At 52.3% G+C, this 21,128-nt stretch overlaps 2 protein-coding genes across 4 annotated transcripts in view; one reads left to right on the top strand and one right to left on the bottom strand.

The window, feature by feature from the left end:
* Window positions 1–1,359, bottom strand: part of DMPK (DM1 protein kinase) — a 24,570-nt gene extending 23,211 nt beyond the window's left edge. For all 3 annotated transcript variants that reach the window (XM_087728410.1, XM_087728411.1, XM_087728412.1), the window contains exon 1: window positions 1,039–1,359. In XM_087728410.1, coding sequence (XP_087584536.1) covers window positions 1,039–1,198 — 160 coding nt within the window. In that variant the 5' untranslated portion in view covers window positions 1,199–1,359. The remainder of the gene's footprint in view (window positions 1–1,038) is intronic.
* A 4,726-nt stretch (window positions 1,360–6,085) lies between these two features.
* SIX5 (SIX homeobox 5) lies at window positions 6,086–17,350 on the top strand. Its single transcript, XM_087728230.1, has 3 exons — window positions 6,086–7,016; window positions 11,363–12,639; window positions 13,533–17,350. Exons 1-3 carry the CDS (start codon window positions 6,196–6,198, stop codon window positions 14,135–14,137), a joined length of 2,703 nt encoding a protein of 900 aa, XP_087584356.1. The 5' UTR covers window positions 6,086–6,195; the 3' UTR covers window positions 14,138–17,350.
* Window positions 17,351–21,128: the final 3,778 nt, after the last annotated feature.

The raw sequence follows: 21,128 nt of genomic DNA, 5'->3' as shown, positions 1-21,128 counted from the left end.
GGCAGCCTCCTCTATTCCTTGAAGGAGACCGGGCTTCAAAGATGAGGGAGAAACAAGGGAGTGTGAAGAGATCCAAAGTTTGGTCCGGCCTCCAGTTGGAGGGAAATAAGGAAGGGCTACTCCAAGAGTAACTTACACCCGGCAGCCACCAGTCCTGCCTTCCAGGTACCTGGATTTCGATAATAAACACAACCCACCAGCTAAACGGTGAATATCTATCGAAGAACGGGTTAATTGCATCCATTCCTCGCTGTCACTTTAGGCTTTTCTTTGGGGTCAGATTCCCAGAAGTGTGACCCACAACCCACAATTAATCACGGTCTAATTTACAGAAAGGGGGGTGGGGGTGGGTAAGTCTGGCTTTCAACACCCCAAAGCACTTAGAAACGAATCTTTTTCCAAGTTTCAGACTCACCCAAGTCTAAGTAATTGAAGGTGTTTTATTTATTTATTCACTGGGTGTCTGTCTCTCTCTGTGTGTGTGTTTGTGTATGTTTACTTTGTGTTGGTTTATAAGTGACTCAAGGCAACCCACACACACAATGCTGCGTCTTCCTCCTGTTTTTCCCCACCACCACAACCAGCTTGTGAGGTGGACGGGGATGAGAGAGAAAGACTGACCCAAACTCACCCAAGCCGGCTTTCATGCATAAAGGGGAACTAGAACTCCCCGCCTCCTGGCGATTCAGCCAGACTCACCTAGCCAGCTTTCATACTTAAGGAGGGACTAGAACTCTCTCTCTCCTAGTGATTGGCCTGAAGTCACTCAACTGGCTTTCAGGCCCAGGAAGGGACTAGAACTCACCTTTCTCCCAGTTTCTAGCATGGTGCCTTCACCACTAGACCAAATTAGCTCTCCCCCCCCCCCCAATATCTCATTTGCAAAGCAAGTCTGGGCAGCTATGCCCCAAAGCCACAAAGACCCCCTTCTTCTCACTGCCCTCTCTGGGACAGAACACATCAACCATGTTGCCTTAAATCAAGTTCTCCCCCTCTCCGGTCCCCCACCCCCCAATGACAGCTGCCAACAGGACTCACCCCACTGCAGGAACTCGGTGATGTATTTCTCCTGGGCCAGGGGCGAAGTGCTCAGCTCGTGATGGACGCAGAGCAGGAGGTCCACCAGGGTCTCCGAGCCCACCACGCTGCGGTCGAGGACCAGCTCCTCCAGTTTCTTCAGTCGGACCTCTGCTGCCATGGGGAGGCTGGGGACACCCCAGGCGGGCTCACTCCAGGCTGGGCACACTGTCCTTGAGGTCTCCGTGGAAGGGGCTACGTGGAGTGGGCTCCCTCCTGGCTGACCATCTCGTTCCCGGGGTCTTTAATTCACCGGTTTCTCGAGAGGGACGTCCGGCTGAGCGTCTCACCAAAAGAGGGGCTGGACGGCTTCTTCACAACTCCGTTGCGCGCACAGATTTCCTCTTTCTTGCGCACTTCGGGCTTTAGGCTTTCCTCCCTTCCTGGCGTACACACAGGGTCTTCCCCCACCCACCCCCCAACACACACACACACAGAGCCCCCACGGCTGCCTCCCGTGCCTGCCTCGTGGCCACCCAGTCTGGGAGCGCTCAGGCTCTTTTTCCCTCCCGCAGCGCACAAACACGCAACGCGCCAGCTTTCCACGCCTTTCCCAGTGTCCCAAGTGCGCTGCCTTTCGAGCCAAAATAGGCTCCTTCTCCGGGTCTTGCACGCTCCCTCCCCGTCCGCCCGTCCGTTGCTGGCTGCCCGTGCTTGGCACACCCTGCGGCTGCCCTTCCCTGGTTCCTCTGCAGAGTTCCAGGTGCCCAAAACTTCCCCCTCCCCCAGGGCCCCACTGCGGGGAGGGCGGGGGAGAAAAGCATTAGCCCTCTTTCTGCCCCCCCCCTTTCCTGGGTTCCCTCTCAGCCCCACCCCACCCCACCCCCTGGCCCCGGGAAGCCACACCTCGCCCTCCTCCAGCATCCTGCCCAATCCAGCCTGGCTTTCCGTCCTCCGGTGCCAAGGCCTGCGCAGGAGCAACCAGGCACGGGTGCCCATCTAAAGGTCCGAGGAAGGGAGTCTCAGGCCAAGAGGCTCCTTTCCCCCTTTTAACCCTTCCTTGCCTGGGGTCTCAACACATCCCGGGCCCCCATCAGGTTTATGATGAGTCCTGCAGCTTCTGGCAGGGGGTTTGAAAGATCCCCCCAGGAAATCGGAGTTATGCTGTTCGACTTTGGGGGTCTGGTACTTTTCTGGTCTCTAATGGAGAGAAGGGTGAGGGGTGATATAATAACTGTCTTCCAGGGGCTGCCACAGAGAAGAGGGGGGTCAACCTGTTCTCCAAAGCACCAGAAAGTAGGATGAGAAGCGACTCGTGAAAGATGGAACTCAACGAGGAGAGAATCAACCTGGAACTAAGGAGAAAGAAATTTCCTAACAGTGCAGACAATTAACCAGTGGAACTACTGGTTACTTGCCTCCAGAGGTTGTGGGGGGCCCCACCACTGCAGGTTTTTAAGGAGAGATTGCACAGCCACTTATCTGAAATGGTTACATGGTTGATCAGAGGGCTGGACTAGAAGACCTCCATATCCCTTCCAGCTCCATTCTGATTGATTGACAGCACTCCTAGCTTGCTCCCCGCACTCACTAGGATCCTGAAGGACCAGCCTTCCGATCACGTGCAAACCCAGAACCCATTCACACATTGATGGCCTGGCCCGATCCAACCAGGGCATTTTCTACCAATGGCTTCCTTCCTTCCTTCTTTCTCCTTGTGGAGAAAACTACCTGCCCGAGGGGAGGTGAAGTTGGCAAACGGGGTAGGATGGGCATGAGATGGTTGCAGCCGCCCAGAAAGACAAGAATTTTCATTTGCAAAGCGGGCGGACAGAAGCCTTCGATGCAAAACTAATCAACACCCATTTATGTTCACGAGAGCAATAAAGAGGTAAACAGGGAAGAGGAGGGGGGATTCTCTCCCATCCATTCAGGCCATGAGGACATGTGAGGAGGGGGTTTATTTCTGCTTGGGTCATCCCCCCCCCCTACTCCTTGCTGTGATGGGGAGGGAGGTCAGCTCGCTGGAAAACATCCCTCTCACCTACCCTCTCCTTGCAAACTGTTTCTGGCCAGGATCCACCAAGCTAAGTTTAGAACAGAAACATTCCTGCTTCCTAAATGGGACCACAGAACAGCCAGCTTTTTTTTTGGAGGGGGGGCAGCTGGCTGGGAATAGTTTACAAGGGTTCTCAGCCTCCCCCTTTTGATCCCCCCGCCCTGGTGAACGTTTGGGGCCTTGGGTTAGAGACCCTTCCAGGCTGCCCTTTGCAAAAGTCAAATTGCAAAGATTTCACGGCTGGTTTTCTCTTTGGTTTCCTCAGGAGCAAAGTGAGGAGCGGGGGAGTCCTAGGCGGGTCAAAAAAGTCAAAATGGCTTCCCTGTGATCAAAGTGCCAGGGTTAAGGTTAGGAATCTGGGCGTGCATTTTCTTGTTTTATTTTTAAAAAAATATATATTTAATGAAATGTGGTGTTTCCCCCCCAAAAAAAACTTTCTACTGAAATTGGTTAGTTGGAAAAGGCGCTTCCGGATTCCCAGTTTTAAAACCCCACGCCAGGATGTCCAACATACCACGGTAATTTCTTATCTGGAAACAGGATTTATTACCTATAGATATGAAGCAGTTTTGTCTGTTTTTATCCCCCTGTTTCTAAGTAACCAGTCTTAGAATTCTCCATCATTAACAAACCTGTGTGGCCAACAGCACCCCCTGGTGTCCAGCCTGGGAAATGGCAGGTGATCCTAGAATTCTCTCTCCCTAAGTTTGAGCCAAGTTATGTAACAATGGCAGATTTTTCGAGTTTTTCACCAAGTCTTCACCAAGCAAGGCGGCAAAAAATGCGACTGTGGGAGGGTTGAGATTGCAAGGGGGAATGAGGGACAGGGGCAGTGGGAGAGGTTTTTGCTCGTTTGTCTCTTTAAAGCAAGAGTTTCCCAACCTTGGTAACTTTGTGGACTTCAACTCCCAGAATTCCCCAGCCAGCTTGGCTGGCTGGGGAATTCTGGGAGTTGAGGTCCACACATCTATCTGAAAGTGATCAGAATTGGGAAGCCTTGGGAAGGAAGACCACAAGGTGTAGAAGAACAAGCAAAATTCACTACAAATCCTACGTTTTATGAAAATGGGAATCGCATTTGGTTGGCAACAAGTCAAACCAACGTTCTCCCAGTGTTCCTAGCCTCCGATTAGGGGTTTCCTGTAAGTCCTAAAGCCGCCTCCCTTTACAGTCTTATTGTGTTATTGTATGGCTTTATAACTTTATTTATTTATTCCTTTAGCTTTATCTCAACAGCTCCCAAGCAGCCGCCATAAAAAAGGGGAAGGCCAAGAACAATAAAATTGTGATAAAGGGAATTTGTGGAAGGCAGCTGCTCCTGGCAGCAGTTGGGCCCCCGTCGAGTGGCGACGCCACCACCCAGAATGCCCTGGCTGACCCTTATTGCCCTTGCCGCCCCATGGATCCTGGCCAGATCAGGCTCTTGAATGGAAGATTGTGGCCCTGCGGCTTTGAACCTCCATGGCCGCCTCTCCAAATTACACCTGGCAAGGAATTCGCACCTGCTTTTCACAGCAACTTTCCCCAACCCGGTGCCCACCAAGCGCACAGAGTGGGTGGGTGGCTAAAGACTGCCGAAGGCTGTTCAACCTTGGCCACGTTAAGATTTTGTGGAAGCAGAAGTACACCAATGAGAGGAAGAGTGGGAAACAGAGGAGAGAAGAAAGGTGGGAAGAGAGGGATAGGAGAGAGGGTAAGGGGGGAAGATGAGGAGGATAAGGAGGAGTGGAATGAAGAGAGAGAAGGAGAAAGGAAGGGGAAGTAGAGTAGAAGAGGATGATGGAGGGAGGAAAGGAGGTAGGAGAGAGGCAGAAGAAAGAGGTGTATGGAGAGCAGAAGAGCCAATAATGGGTTTTTATCTTTCTGGGCGTTGAGGACAAGAGGAACTGATGTAATTACTACTTAATACAATAGGATATTGGCTATGTAATAGTATACATGTGATTGTATGTTATGAAAATGGAAAATAAAAAAGTATATTTTTCAAAAGAGCTACACACACATTTACCCTCCCCCCCCCCCCAAAAAAAAAAAAAAAGATTTGTGGACGAAGCCACAAGGACAAAAGCTGCCTGGGGAATTTGTGGGATTGAAGTCCATAAATCTTTTAGGTTGAGAAGACTGGACACCGCTGGTTCTAAGAGAAGTCGAATCAGGGTTAAACACTAACCAGGATGGGGAGCTTCTGACCACAGAGACGCTCACGGGAGGGGCAACAGACCCATGGCGTGGGAAACTGGACTCAAAGGGGGCACAGATGATCATCGGTGGGCAGGTGCTGAACAGAGGAGGGCGGCTTCTCCTGCCAGCCCCTCTTAGCCCCAACCTCCCCCCCCCCCCAATCCTGGCTGAGTTTAATGGAATTTGAAGCCCAGGGTGGGGCAAAACCACATTCAAGTCCATCCTGGCTTTCTTTGAATCCTACTGCTGGAAGGGACCTGGGAGGTCTTCTAGTCCAGTGTTTCTCAACCTTGGCAACTTGAAGATGTCCGGACTTCAACTCCCAGAATTCCCCAGCCAGCGAATTCTGGGAGTTGAAGTCCGGACATCTTCAAGTTGCCAAGGTTGAGAAACACTGTTCTAGTCCACCCCATGCACTCAACCATCATCCCATCCAGGACAAAACGTTGTCTATTCTTTTGTTGCAAACCTCCAGCGGTGGAGCACCCCACGTTTTGGGAGGGGAGCATCGGAGGGTCTCCCAAGGGCCGAAAAGGGGTAGTCCAAGCAAGTTTCCCGGGACTGGGCTGTGTGTGTGTGTGCGCAAAGCAACTTCGCTTGGAAACGACCCATCGGGCGAATCGGGAAGTACTTTGGATTTCCGCGGGATGCGGGAGAGATCCCGACCGAGGGGGGGGACGAGATCGGGGTTGGGCGCAGCCTCGCCGGAGCGGGAGAGCGCCTGGCCGAAGGAGGAGGAGGAGCCCCGCCCCGAGGAGGGAGGAGGAGGAGGGGAAAGCGGCGGTGGAGGGGCGGGCGGATCCGGAGGGGCTGGGGGCAGCGGCGGGGCGGGCGGGGGGAGGCTAGGGACGCCAGGGGGCCGGACGGGGAGGGGACCGGGCCGGAGGGAGGGAGGCGGGCGGGCAGGCGAGGGGGGGGGCGGACTCCCGCGCCCGAACATGGCCTCCTTCCCCGCCGAGCCTCCCGGCCGCGGCCCACCCGCCGCCCCGCCGCCCGCGGCCAGCGCCGGAGCAGAGCCGCACAAACTTTTGCCAACTTCGTCGCCCGCCCCGTCCCGCGCCGAGCCCGCCGCGGCTCCTCCCGCAGCAGCGGCGGCGGCTTCTCCTCCTCCTGCTGCTGCTGCGGCCGCTCCCGCTACTCCGGCCGCCGGCCTGCCGCGCTTCTCGGCCGAGCAGGTCTCGTGCGTGTGCGAGGCGCTGCTGCAGGCGGGCGACCCGGGCCGGCTGGGCCGCTTCCTGGGCTCGCTGCCGGCCGAGGAAGCGTCGCGGCTGGAGGCGTCGGGCGGCGGCGAGAGCCTGGCTAAGGCGCGGGCGCTGCTCGCCTTCGAGCGGGGCGACTTCGCGGAGCTGTACCGGCTGGTGCAGAGCCGGCCCTTCGGGGCGCCCCACCACCCTTTCCTGCAGGACCTCTACCTGCGGGCGCGCTACCGGGAGGCGGAGGCGGCGCGGGGCCGGGCGCTGGGCGCCGTCGACAAGTACCGGCTGCGCAAGAAGTTCCCGCTGCCGGCTACCATCTGGGACGGCGAGGAGACGGTCTACTGCTTCAAGCGCCGCTCCCGGGCCGCCCTGCGCGACTCCTACGGCCGCAGCCGCTACCCGAGCCCCGAGCAGAAGCGCCGCCTGGCCCGCGACACCGGCCTCTCCCTCACCCAGGTCAGCAACTGGTTCAAGAACCGGCGGCAGCGCGACCGGGGAGGCGGCGGCGGCGGAGCGGCCGGAGGAGCCGCGGGAGGAGGAGGAGGAGGCACGCCCAGCAAGAGGTAAGGGCAAGGCGGCCCTCTGGGCATGGGCTGAGCGCGCCCGCTGGACAGACCCCTTGGCTCCGGCTAGGCAGGGAGAGCGGTAGAGCCTCCAGCTGCCGCCGCAGGCTATCCGGGCGCTTGCCAACGCTTGGAGGCGCAGCCTTAGGAAGGGAGCGGGAAGCCGCTCCCCGTCATCCCCGGCGAGGCTGGGGGGTCGTGGTCTCAAAAGGGACGGTGGGGGATGCAGCCCTGAGAGTCGGGGGTCTCCTGAATCCTAAGCAGCCCCTCCTCCCCAGCTCTGCAAGGATGAAACGTAAACCCCATCCTGAGTAGGGGGGATTTCACCTGCTGCTCCCCCCACCCCAGCCATTTCTGCACCGGGGAGGGGGGGGACCCTTGGAATCTGGGGAATGCAAGCGGGAGGGTTTTGCAAAACGGGGGCTGGGAGGGCTCCCTCCCCCCAAATGCTCCTGGCCAGGTGTAAATTCCCACCAACCCCCAAAGGCAGCCAGCAAGAGTCGTAGCTCCCTTCTGCTCCCCCCAGCTTTGACCGGCCAACAAAGGAGATGCCACCCCCACCCACCCTGGTCTGTCCCACCACCCACTTTATTCCCCTGGGGTCCTGGGCCGTCCTTGGGGGGGGGGGCTAGAGATGAGTGGGTGAGCTGCCTCGGAGTTGGCAGAATTTTCTGAGCTTGGCAGAATTTTCTGAGCTTGGCAGAATTTTCTGAGCTTGGCAGAATTTTCTGAGCTTGGCAGAATTTTCTGAGCTTGGCAGAATTTTCTGAGCGTGCCAAAAAAGCCAGGGAGGTGGGCAACCTACCAACCGAAGAGAATATTTGTAGCTCAGGGTTGAAATGGGGGGGGGGGTTCTCTTGGTACCGTCTGAGCTTGGTGGGTTCCTCGCAGACGTTTCGTGACCCAGCTAGGCAACATCATCACTGCTCAGTAGACCAAATGTGAGGAGCCCTGACGGTGTTCGTTAGTTTGGGTCGCAAAACGCCTGGATGGAAACCCACCAAGCTCAGAGAGCACCAAGGACTTCACAGTCCTCCTCCTCCTCCGTGAACCCCACTCCCCCCCGAGCACTGATGATGTTACCCAGTGGGGTCACAAAACGTCTGCAAGAAAACCACCCAGCTCAGGGAGCACCGAGGACCCCGGGGGTCTTCCTTCTCCTTTCTCCAACCAAGCCATGAGACGCTCTAGGGCTTAGGCCATTGTTTCTCAACCTTGGTCCCTTTCAGGCGTGTGGACTTCAACTCCCACAATTCCCCAGCCAGCTGGCTGGGGAATTGTGGGAGTTGAAGTCCACACGCCTGAAAGGGACCAAGGTTGAGAATCATTCTTCTTCTAGGCAACTGATCATCATCTCTGCTGGGTTTTGGGGCAGTTTAGAAGAACCTCAACGGGGAGAACTTCCCCGCCCGCCGCATCCTTTCAAGGGAGGCCTGACGGAGCCTCCATCCAGCCCAGATGTCCCCGTGGCTCTTTCCCTGCTTCCACGGGCCCTCCTTTTCCCCAGCTGGAGTCGTCCCTCCCTCTTCTTCAGCCCACACAACGTGGAAGGCTTAGCGCTCCTTTGTTGTGAAATCTGAATCCCAGGCGTTGAATTTCGCTGGGCCTTTTTCCTCCCGATCTCCTCCTCCCTTCCCAGGGCAAGGGTGGGGACCCAGAAACCATCTCCACCTCCTCCTCCAGATAGCTGGTGGACGGAGCTCCACCTCTTCCTCAAGCGTTGGGAATGCTCACTAACACGGCCTCTGGAGTAATCCCGAAGGAAGGCAGCTAGGCTGTGGTTGAACGTTTGATCGGTTGAGGGTGGGACCCACAAGAAGCCATCTAATCCTAAATCTTGGGCAGCCACGCTCCAAAAATTGGCAATTTTTAAGAGACTTGTGGACTTCCAATTCCCAGAATTCCTCAGCCGGTCCATAAAATGCTCTTATTTTCCTAGAGTAAGGGGTGTCCAACCTTGGCAACTTTTTAAAGCAATAGCAATATAGCAATAGCAGTAGACTTATATACCGCTTCATAGGGCTTTCAGCCCTCTCTAAGCGGTTTACAGAGTCAGCATATCGCCCCCAACAATCTGGGTCCTCATTTTACCCACCTCGGAAGGATGGAAGGCTGAGTCAACCCTGAGCCTGGTGGGATTTGAACCGCTGAACTGCTGATCTAGCAGTAGCCTGCAGTGCTGCATTTAACCACTGCGCCACCTCGGCTCTAAAGTCATGCCGGCTGGGAAATTCTGGGGACCGAAGTGCTCAAGGTGCCAAGTTTGGAGACCCCTGCTCTAGGAAAATAGCAAGGTGGTTTATTCAAACCAGGGTTAGGACATCAGACGCTGGGAAGAGGGGGCTGGAATTTCCCTACGGCATCCGCATTACTACTTCGACCTCTGTGGCTTAAGTTTATTTGCTCGTTTGGGGTATTAAATTTATATGCCGTTTTATCTCCGCGCTTTTCGGGTGGGCTGAAAATACGAGATTATTGTTTTTTAGCTGGCGAAAAAACAACCCAACTGGCCCTTTGTACCAGCCAGCTAATTTCCAAGGAAATTCGATCACCATTTTGGGGGGGTTTATTTGTTGATGTCCCGCCTTTATCACTTTTTACTAAACAAGGCAGCGGACATAGCAATAGCAGTTAGACTTATATACCGCTTCATAGGGCTTTCAGCCCTCTCTAAGCGGTTTACAGAGCCAGCACATCGCCCCCACAGTCTGGGTTCTCATTTCACCCACCTCGGAAGGATGGAAGGCTGAGTCAACCCTGAGCCGGTGAGATTTGAACAGCCGAACTGCAGTCAGCTGAAGTAGCCTGCAGTGCTGCATTTAACCACTGCGCCACCTCGGCTCCTATATTTAATACGCCTCCTATTTCCCCTACTACAACGATCCTGTGAGGTGGGTTGGGTTGAGAGGGAAGTCCACCTAACTTGCTTTCGTACCTAAGGCAGGAGTAGAACTCCCATCAGCCTGCTGCTGATGGGCCCCAAGTCACTCAGCTGGCTTTCAGGCCTAAAGCGGGACTAGAACTCACCATCTCCCGGTTTCTAGAAGTTCCCAGAAATTTCTTCCGAGCTTGGCAAAGAGAAGGGATTGAATCCAGGGTGGAAGCTGATTGCTGGATCGAGGGGAGCTCCCTGGTACGGGCCATGTTCACCTCCTAAAGAAAAAAATTGTAGGAAGAAAGTGAGTCGCTTGTTCCGGCCCAGAGAAAAGGGGGTCACTAAGTGAGGTCCCTTACCTGGGTGCAGGAATTTGGGGAGCTGCAGAGCGGTTGAAGAGGATTTCTCCTTAAGAGATTGTCTTGCTGGTGGGGTGGGGGGCTGTAGACCAGCATTTCAGGTCGTCCTCGACTTACAACCACAGTTGAGGCCCCAAATTTCTGTTGCTAACCAAGGCAGTTGGGTTAAGTCCAGCTTTGTCCCATTGTACGACCTTTCATGCCACGGTTGTTAAGTGAATCGCTGAAGTTATTCAATTAGGGTGGTTCAGTAAATCTGGCTTCCCCATTGATTCGGAAGGTGGCAAAAAGGGGATCGCGTGATTCCAGGACACGGCAACCGTCATAAATACGAGACAGTTGCCAAGCACCTGAACTTTGATCATTTAGGGGAGGGGTGTCCAAACTTGAGAACTTTAAGACTTGTGGATTTCAACTCCCAGACTTGAGAACTTTAAGATTTGTGGATTTCAACTCCCAGACTTGAGAACTTTAAGACTTGTGGATTTCAATTCCCAGACTTGAGAACTTTAAGACTTGTGGATTTCAATTCCCAGACTTGAGAACTTTAAGACTTGTGGATTTCAATTCCCAGACTTGAGAACTTTAAGACTTGTGGATTTCAACTCCCAGACTTGAGAACTTTAAGACTTGTGGATTTCAATTCCCAGACTTGAGAACTTTAAGACTTGTGGATTTCAACTCCCAGACTTGAGAACTTTAAGACTTGTGGATTTCAACTCCCAGACTTGAGAACTTTAAGACTTGTGGATTTCAATTCCCAGACTTGAGAACTTTAAGACTTGTGGACTTCAACTCCCAGACTTGAGAACTTTAAGACTTGTGGACTTCAACTCCCAGAATTCCCCAGCCAGCATAGCTGGCTGGGGAATTCTGGGAGTTGAAGTCCACAAGTCTTAAAAGTTCCCAAGTTTGAGATGTCTTAGGGGGTGACACAACAGCTATAAGTGTGACGAATGGTCATATGTCACTTTTTCAGTGTAATTTTGTGAGTTCCTTGCCGACGTTTCGTGACCCAACTAGGTAACATCATCACTGCTCAGACATTAATCCAATGGTTATAAGGTGAGGACCAGCCGCATTAGGGATTGACCGTCTCTTCTCTCCCGCAGTGAATCGGATGGCAACCTCAGCACCGAGGACGAATCTAGCCGCGGTCCGGAAGAAACCGAAGCCGCGCGGGGCCTGTCCGCCAGCCACGAGGGACTCGCAGGCCCCGGCAGCCTCTTCCTCCCCGGCGCCTGCACCAGCGCCTCGTCCATCCTCCTGAACGGAAACTTCATCACGGCCAGCTCTCCCCCCGCCGTGCTCCTCAACGGGGGCTCCGTCATCCAGACCCCCGCCGGAGGGGTCATCCTGAACGGGCTGACGCTGGGAGACAACCAAACCATCACTCTCAGCCCCGTGGCCGCTCCCAGCCCGCCCATCCTCCTGAACGGCTCCGCCAGCCTGCTGAGCCCTAGGACCCCCAAGGCGGAGGAGATGGGCAAAGCCCCTCTGGAGACCCTCTCCCCAGCCACGGTCATCCTCAACCCGGCGGCTCTCCAGGGAGAGGTGAAGTCGGAGAGCATGGACCCGCTGGCGTTCGGGGTGGAAATGAAGCCGGAGTCTGCTGGGCAGGGGGCAGTTCTCCCTCCCCTCCTGTCTCTCCCGGAGGCCTCCCCGCTCCTCTCCGAGCACAAGGGGGCGCTGTTGGCTGCGGTGCCGATGCCCCAAGTGGTCCCTTCCAATGAGGAAAGCCCCACAATCCCCCTGTTGCCCGTAGCCCCTCAACCGGCAGCGCCCCAAAGTCCGCAGATTGTGCCTCTTGCTAAACTGGTCCCTGTCGGTCAAGCTCTGGCCACTTCCCAGGGAACAGGGCCAGTGGGGGGTGGGCCCACAGGGGCGGCATCTCCTGCCATCTCTGCCGCCCCTGTCCTCTCTGTCCCTGGGTCCTCTGCAGGCCAGGCCACGGTCCTCCACGTTTCTGCCCCCTCGCTTCTCCCGCTCAGCCAGGTCTCGCCCCCTTCCCAGGTGGTCCCTCTGTCCCAGACGGTTCCCGGGGCCCAGCTGCTGTCCCCACCTCAGATGGTCCCCGTGTCTCCCACTCAGATCTACACCATGTCCCACGGGGCTCCGGCCCCTCAGCTGGTCTCCATCCCTCAGGTGGCGCAGGGCTCCCAGCTCATCTCCTTGCCCCAAGTGGTGCCCACCTCTCAGGTGGTGACTCTGCAGCCGGGCGTGGGCAGCCCCATCCAGATCCTGACAAGTGCCGCCCCCATCAAGGTGGGCCCTGTGGCTGGGGCCCCACAAGGCACGGGAGTCGCCGGAGGCCTCGCCCAGAACAACGTCCATCTCCTCAACACCGGCGTTGGCGTCACCGCTCTGCAGCTTCCAGGCACAGCACAAGGTATCTATCTAGCCCGGCTTCCGAGGTGGCTGAGCCTTGTCCAGCCATAACTGAGGAACTCTCCGAGCATTGTGGGAAGGCCAGTGCCACGAGGGTGGACCTCTGACATGTCTTCCACAGGGGGCACACAGAGCCCTTGTTGCGGGCACATGAGCCGCCGCCCAGTTCAGAACCACCACGCATGGCCGCACGCCTCCTGCCGGCCAGCTGATGGTGCCTGCGGGAGACACGAGTGAATGCGCGGGGGAGGTCGCATGTGCATGCACGGAGGGAAGGGGGGGACGGGGAGGAGGCTGTGCATGCATGGGCTCCCCCTTGCCCCGTCTTTGGTGCCAAGAGGCTTCAGGGAGGCCTGCTAGCACCAAAACGGGGGTTGTGCATGCATCCACGGGGGTGGGGGACGTGTGGGACGTGTGGGGGGAGCGCATGCATGTGTAGGAGGTGGGGCCTGTGGGGAGGCATTGGATTATGGGTGTGTCGGCTATCACTTTTGGCACCCGAGCGAAAAAAGGTTTGCCATCACTGGGCTAGGGGCTCCCCGGAAAAATCCAACAGTCCAGAATTGGGGAGGCACTCCACGTACGTGCAGAGGAGAATATTTGTCGCTCAGGGTGGGGGGGCCTCTGAGCTTGGTGGTTTTCAAAGCATGCACACCCATTTCTCGTCATCTCAAGAATTCCTCTCCGGTCGTCTTACAAAACCCAGGTGGGGCTACTGTGGATTCCCCTGTCCCGTGTCCCACTTTCTCCCAGCCGCCGGTTCTCCCGCCTCAACCGTCCTGTCGCTCCTCCCCAAGGTCATCTCCTAAATCTGGGGAGGAGGCCGACCCCGGGTTTGAGTGATGGGGAGACCGGATGCTAAGAGATCTTTCCTCTGTTGTCCTCCTGCTCCAGGTAACCTCCTGCTGGCCAACCCGGCCACCGGCAACAGCACCATCGTCACCGGCATGGCCGTCCAGCAGGGCAAGCTCAACCTCACCGCCACCTTCCCGGCTAGCGTGCTGATGACCCTGGTGCTCTCCGCTCCGGCCGCCTCGACCTTGACTCTTCCCATCAAGCAGGAGGTGGCAATGGCCACGCCGGCAGCTCTGGGAGCCCCTGAAGGCAACAGTGGGTTGCTCGCGGGAGTCCCCTCGGTGCTGCCTGCGGAAGCCTCTCCTCTTCCATCCTCCGACAGTGCCGCCAGCGTGGCCTTCAGAGCAGACGCCGCCCCAGGCGCTCTCCTTTCCAGCTTCTCCCAGCCGGAGAGCCTGTCCATGTCTCAGCCGCAGGTCGTGTGGTCCAACCCGGTGAGCATGGCCCTGCAGGGGAGCAACTCCGGGGGCCTCTTTGAGGTGGAGAAGGGGTCCATGGAGGAGCTGCGGCTGCCCGAGGGTGAGGGTCTTTTGCTGGCTGCTGCTGCTGGGGGGGACCCCCTGGGCCCCGAAGCTCTGGACTCGGATGAAAAAGTGCTGACTCAGCTGCAGTCGGTCCCGGTGGAAGAGTCTCTGGACCTGTAAGACACTTGGTGAGTTGTCACCTTCCAGACAACCTTCGAACTGAGAATTCGGACCTCCTGATCTTTCCCAGAGTAACCGAGTTTGGGAGCCCTCAAAGTGCCTCGATCAGAGAAGACGCTTCCCTGCCCATTTTTGCGGTCCCATCTTTGCACAGGAACGTTGTCTCCCCCTACGAGGGTTCTCCGCCCGACCCTTCCTGTTGACCATAACAAACCACTACTGGTGCGGCCAATCAGGGCGTCCCTGGGTGGTTGTCAGAATAGCAAACACTACAATCCTGGGAGTTTTTTGACTTTCAACCAGTCGTTGAAGAAGTACAGAAAGTTATGACGGACTTTCGAAAAGCTACATATGACCTCTCCTCAAAGTTGTGACCATGGTGTTGCCCCTTCCTTGGGGGTGTGTGTGTCATGTGATCACATTCCGGGTACCTAACAATCAGCTCCCATTTACAACTGGTTGCAGGGGGCCTGCAGTCTTGTGATCGCAATTTTGCTGCATTTTTTTTTGGTAAGTTTCCAATCGTGTTTTTCACGATTCCACCATTTCGGATGGGAATCTCCACCCAGAGGAGAATGGATTTGCTTAATGCCCACGTGTTTCGCTTGACAATTGTGCTGACTCACTTTACAGCTGTTGTAAAAAAAAAAAAAGGCCTTAAAATCAAGCCCAGTCACGCGGGGCCTTGATTTACGACCGCAACTACAATTGCAATTCCAGTTGCAATTGTGGTGCTACCTAAATCAAGAAATGCTTCATCCAGCAAAGGAAGAGCTGCTTCCATTCCCCGTTGTGAAGGTCAGAAGATATTTCCTTCCGTGTCCTTAGTAGAAACTTCCTTTCGACCAGACACGCCTCTCTGTTTCCAAAGTCACACTACATCTTGGGCAGCTGAGAAGGTCTTCACTCAATCCAGGGAAATTTTATGATATAAACATTTCCTGTCCTCTCATCCATGGTGCTAGGGATGATCCAAAATCCCCAAATTGGAGAGGCAGGGAAATTATCCAATTTCCATGCTTTCATTCTCGGAGGTGTTGAGGACACCTTGTCATCCCTCAAGAAGGGATGGAAGTATGGAGATAGTGAAGGGGCGCATCTGGAGCCTCCCGATGGATAAGTTGGAGAAGGCCGTTCTGGGCGATGGGCGTGCAATCCTAGTTCGAATAACCCCGTTCCGAAATAGATCTCGTCCTTCAGAGAAGAAAAGGGCAGCTTGGATGGGGTCTCCCGACGTGCCTAGTTGGTGGAACAGATGTTTTGAATCTGAAGATTACTAAGAAAACGTCAAGCTAACCATGACCATCCTATCCATGGACGATGCAAAAATGGTGTGGATTCTGCACAGGTTGGTCCGACGGTTAAATGGTACCTAGATTCTATATACAGAACGAGCTTCTTAAGCCACAAGGATGCTGAGCTCCTCTAGAACATCTTTGTATTTTGGGGCTGAGAGCCAAAGGCAGCTGTCCGCCATAGTTACTTTCACCTGCGATGGGTGGAACCGCTTGGGAGAGATGGAAATAATTCTGTGTTATTGCCAAATGGAGTTCCTCCCCAAGCAATCCTCCCCGAGAATGGATGGCTTCTCTTTTGAACATGTTGAAATCCGAAAGCCGGTGCTGAAAAAAAATATATGCATAAAATCTCTTTCCAAAAGACAGGCCTTCTAAAAACACAATTCCCCACACTTTGTGTAAGTTAGATGGAATTCTGCTGCCTGCATGTTTGAGTTTTTATCATGTGGATATAAGGGGGGGGGGGGGAAGTACCATTTTATTCACACTACATTCATACAACCTTTAGGAAATTGAGTAACTTGTGAGAATGGATTTTTTTAAGAACCGTAAGTACGCCAGTCATGAAATGAAGTTGAGATTTACTATAGATTGAAGATGCCACATTTAGCATGGAGAAAGTCAAACAGTTAATACAGTTTTTTTTCAACCTTGGCGACTTGTAAGATGTATGGACTTCAGCTCCCAGAATTCCCTAATGCAGCTGGCTATATATGTTAAAAGTAGCCAAAGCTGAAAAATATTGGCGTAATAGAATAATCTTGCCTTAAACATTCCTGATAGGCGGCTTACCTGTTTACATGTCCTTCAGAAATATTAATGCTTTTTTTAAAGCATTAAAACGTGTTCCGTATAAGCAAAAATATTTTTGTTGTAAAGACAATTTTGGCAAGAGAAAAATTGCAGATGGAAATCCTGGTTTTTCTAGCTGAAGCAGAAATATTCCTGAGGGAACCCTGGATAGCTGCTTTTAGTCAATATGGACAGAACTAAACTAAAGAAGAGAGCCCAGAACTCTACAGGTAGTCCTCGACTTAAGATAAGTTGCTTCACAACCTATTCACATTTAACAATGATCAAGGAACGGTTACTTTATGGCCTGTAATGCACCCACGAAAATGGTCACGCCACCCTGGCCTCCCTTGTGGTGTGACCACATTTTGGGCACTTGGCAAACTGGTTGACCACAATTTGTGACATTTTTTCACACTTTTCCAGCAAATAATCCCCATTCAAATGTTTGCTTAATGACCGCTGGTAAAAAGGTCATAAAATCGCTTCCAATCATGTGTGCCTCGACTTACAACTTAATTGCCAATCCCAGCTGTGGTCCTAAGTTAAGTATTACCGGTAGAGTATAAGGCAGCTTACTTGCACTTTATGATTTGCTAGAGATCAACAATTTTGCTTTCATCCGATTCTCACTTTACTGATCTTCCATTCAGCAGTTTGAACATCAGTGCAGAAGATCTAATTTGCAAGGGGTAAAAAAATAAAATAAAATGCAGCGCTGTCTGCATCCGTGCATGTTTCGCAGGAAAGGAAATATGCACAGTTGCCATTTGCATGCCCACTTCTGAAGGGTAGACATTTGCAAGCATTTTTGCCATAGCGAAGTACACGTTGTGGATACTTTTGTGTCATTCTCTCCCAAAGCAGGTCGCTTTGGAATTGCAAAACGGCACTACAGTACTTTGAAATGTATATTTCACACACTTATCCGTTCCAGGTTCTGATCCAGACGGATCTGATTTTTTTAAAAAAACAAGGTAGTCCTTCCACTTATAGCAATAGCAGTTAGACTTATATACCGCTTCATAGGCCTTTCAGGCCTCTCTAAGCGGTTTACAGAGTCAGCATATCGCCCCCAACAACAATCCGGGTCCTCATTTCACCCACCTCGGAAGGATGGAAGGCTGAGTCAACCCTTGAGCCGGTGAGATTTGAACTGCAGAACTAGCAGTCAGCTGAAGTGGCCTGCAGTGCTGCATTTAACCACTGCGCCACCTTGGCTCTATCTATCTATCTATCTATCTATCTATCTATCTATCTATCTATCATTGATTATCTAATCTACCTACCTACCTATTTCTATTTCTATTTCTATCTATCTATCTATCTATCTATCTATCTATCTATCTATCTATCTATCTATCTATCTATCTATCTATCTATCTATCTATCTAGCAATAGCAGTTAAAACTTATATACCGCTTCCTAGGGCTTTCAGCCCTCTCTAAGCGGTTTACAGAGTCAGCATATCGCCCCCAACAACAATCCGGGTCCTCATTTCACCCACCTCGGAAGGATGGAAGGCTGAGTCCACCTTGAGCCGGTGAGATTAGAACCGCCGAACTGCAGATAGCAGTCAGCTGAAGTGGCCTGCAGTACTGCACTCTAACCGCTGCGCCACCTCGCACCTAATGGAGCCTGCCCAACATGGTTTATTAGTTGTGATGGTTATAAAACAGATCAATCATGTAGCTGACCTAATTGTACGACCTTTTTTGGGGGGGTTGTTAAGCAAACCGGTGCTTTGCTAGGGGAGCAGTTTTGCTGAAACCCAATGTTCAGGAAAATCATCGTAAAATGCAGTCATGTGAACATGGGATTTTGCAAACTGGTGTAAATATGTGTTGCTGAGCGCCTGAAGTTTGGTCACATGACCATGGGGCGGCGGGCGGGGGGGAACTGCGAGAACTTTGAATCTGCGTTACAAGTAGCCCCAAAACAGCTCTGTTTTAACTTTGAACGGTCACTAACTGACCAGTCATAAGTCGAGGACTACCTATCACATCTATTTCTCCATTAACCCTCATGCTAAGAAATATTGTAATTAGTTCAAAAATGTCTTTTAAGAAATCTGATTTCCCCCCCCCCCCTTTTAAAGACATGCAAACGTCATTCTGAATTATTTGGAATCCGTGAAGGGTTTTTTACTAAGTTGAGGTCCACTCGGTTCAAAATATTGTAAGGGTGGGAAACTTTACAATTCATTCTGTTGAGAAAAATTCCGTTAATAACGGGGAAGAAATTGTTGTTGTGTTCCTACACAACCACCTTCCTGGCTATGCAAATATAACATGGCAATTTCTCTAAATGTGCCTTCTCTCCCGTCAGGTACTAAAGAAACACATCTGTCCCCACTGTTTGTGAGAAGCAATCATTTCTATAAGATATTTTTTATATCTCTCCTTTTGTTTTGTTTTTTACATCTTTTTGTGTCTTTTATATATATTTTATATATATAAATATATATAAATATATATTTTATCCTAAAACTCTTGTCTCTGTGCCTATGTTCATTCTGTGAGGAATTCAGATTTGTACACCGCTTTATGAAAACAGTTTGCGTCTCCGTAGTTGTGGGGGGACTTGTTCAGTTGTCAATGTTTAAACCACGTTTTCAAATTGGCATTTTCAAATTTGTATCTGGTAAAGTCACCTGGCTCTCTAGACCAGTGTTTTTCAACCTTTTTTGTGCACACTTTTTTCATGAAAAAAATCACGAGGCACACCACCATTAGAAAATGTTTAAAAAATTTAACTCTGTGCCTATATTGACTATATATAAAGTGTTTTTCCCACGGCACACCTTACACTATGCCGCGGCACAGTGGTTGAAAAACACTGCTCTTAGACTGCTGAAACTACAAAGCCCATACTCTCTCAGCATTGCTCTTGCTGGCTGGGAGTAAATGGGGGTTGGAATCTGGGATACCTGGAGCCACTTTTGACCCTGGTTCTACACTTACTAGTCTGTCACTCTCTTTTTTCCTACCACCATGGATCCCTACTGCCTCCCGTAAATCATAAAAGATTCGAACAGATGGTCATCCCTGCACACACAAACACACACACACACACCCAGTGCGTGGGGAGCAACCTGGGAGCTTCCTGTGGAAAATGGGCTTGTGAACCTGGGGCGACTTCCAACTCCAGAACAAAGCCGGTTCTTCCCCCTGGGAAGAAGTAAAGTGATCCAGGTTGGATCGTGTTACGCAGATGGCTGTGTAAGTAATACCGCCTTGGGTGGGAGGCGGGGGTGGGTGGGGGTTCTGATCCTTGAATTGGAAGATAAAGCATGGGAGGGGGCTGGAGGGACCCAGACCGAATCTCAGGTGAGGTTAACCCTTTGTAGGGATTAAATCTTGCCCTGGTATGAAAAAGGCAGGAAGGAAAACAGCTTGTACATGGCTGGAGGGATGAAAGGTAGACCAAAGGGAATAGCAATAGCAATAGCAGTTAGACTTATATACCGCTTCATAGGGCTTTCAGCCCTCTCTAAGCGGTTTACAGAGTCAGCATATTGCCCCCAACAATCCGGGTCCTCATTTTACCCACCTCCGAAGGATGGAAGGCTGAGTTAACCCTGAGCCCGTGAGATTTGAACAGCCGAACTGCAGAACTGCAGTCAATAGCAACACGAAGCAGTAGAACGAAACCAGTTCAGTTCTGTGCATTCGAGGTTGATTTATTCTTAAATAATAATTCTTATTATTGTAAGCCGCCCTGAGTCCCCCCAGGGAAAAGGGCGGCCTATAAATGCTTAATAAAATTAAAAAAAAATAATGAAAAATTCATTAGATCAGGGTTTTTTTTCAACCTTGGCAACTTCACACCCCTCTGTATCGGATAGCTGTATGAAATATATAGTCTTATTCGGTATGTATGGTATTCAATATTCATCTAATGTGTGGGCTTCAAGTCCCAGAGTTCCCCAGCCAGCAAGGAATTCTGGAAGTCCATGCATCTGAAATTTGAGGAAAGCTACATTAGATGAATGTTGAATATAATATAATGTTGAATATAAAATATATCCTAAATTTCGATAGCATGCTGGCTGGGGAATTCTAGGAGTTGAAAGCGGGACACGGTGGTTGAGAAACGCTCCATTAGATGAATATCCCACCTTGCCTCCAGCTGCTTAAGGCAGCCTAATTAAAATGCAATCTGCTACCTTAAAAAAAAAAAAGATAATGAACAAGTTTGCTATATTTCACAATTCCTCGTTTTTTCAAGGGGTACCTTATTCTAAGGCCTCTCCTCCTTCCTGCTTGAGGGATGCGCCAGAAACAGCCACCGGATAGTGCATCTGCAAGACATGGTCCGTCCGTCCCCCCCCCCCAAAAAAAATCAAGCTTCATCGCATCGCTGTGGCTACTCTCTTGAGGTTTTGATCCACCTGCTTAACCATCTTTCAGAAAGATTAGCTTCTATGTGCTGGAAATGAGGGAGAAGCAAAGTTGCAACTACTTTTCAAGAAATGCTGCTCCTTTTTCCCCCCTGGTTTTGAATGAGGAAGAAGGAAGCAGCCCATCAAGCGATGCTCGGGGGGGGGGGGGTGCCATTACATTATTGTAATGCGCTCTACATGGGGCTGCCCTTGAAGAGTGTTCGAAGACTCCAGTTAGTCCAGAACGCAGCCGCGCGAGCGATTGTGGATGCACCCAGGTACACACACGTCACACCTATCCTCCGCGAGCTGCACTGGCTACCCATTAGTCTCCGGATCCGCTTCAAGGTGCTGGTCGCTACCTATAAAGCCCTACATGGCATCGGACCTGGGTACCTGAGAGACCGCCTCCTGCCGATTACCTCCCTCAGACCGATTAGATCTCACAGGTTAGGTCTCCTCCGGATTCCATCCGCCAGCCAATGCCGGCTGGCGACCCCCCCCGGGGGAGAGCCTT

This window comes from Thamnophis sirtalis, unplaced genomic scaffold, assembly GCF_051295495.1.
Source record: "Thamnophis sirtalis isolate CommonGarterSnake01/CBP01778 unplaced genomic scaffold, rThaSir2_p1.2 scaffold_13, whole genome shotgun sequence".
Lineage (NCBI taxonomy): Eukaryota > Metazoa > Chordata > Lepidosauria > Squamata > Natricidae > Thamnophis > Thamnophis sirtalis.
Note: the sequence above shows the minus strand (reverse complement) of the source record. Positions and strands in the feature narration are given on the sequence as shown.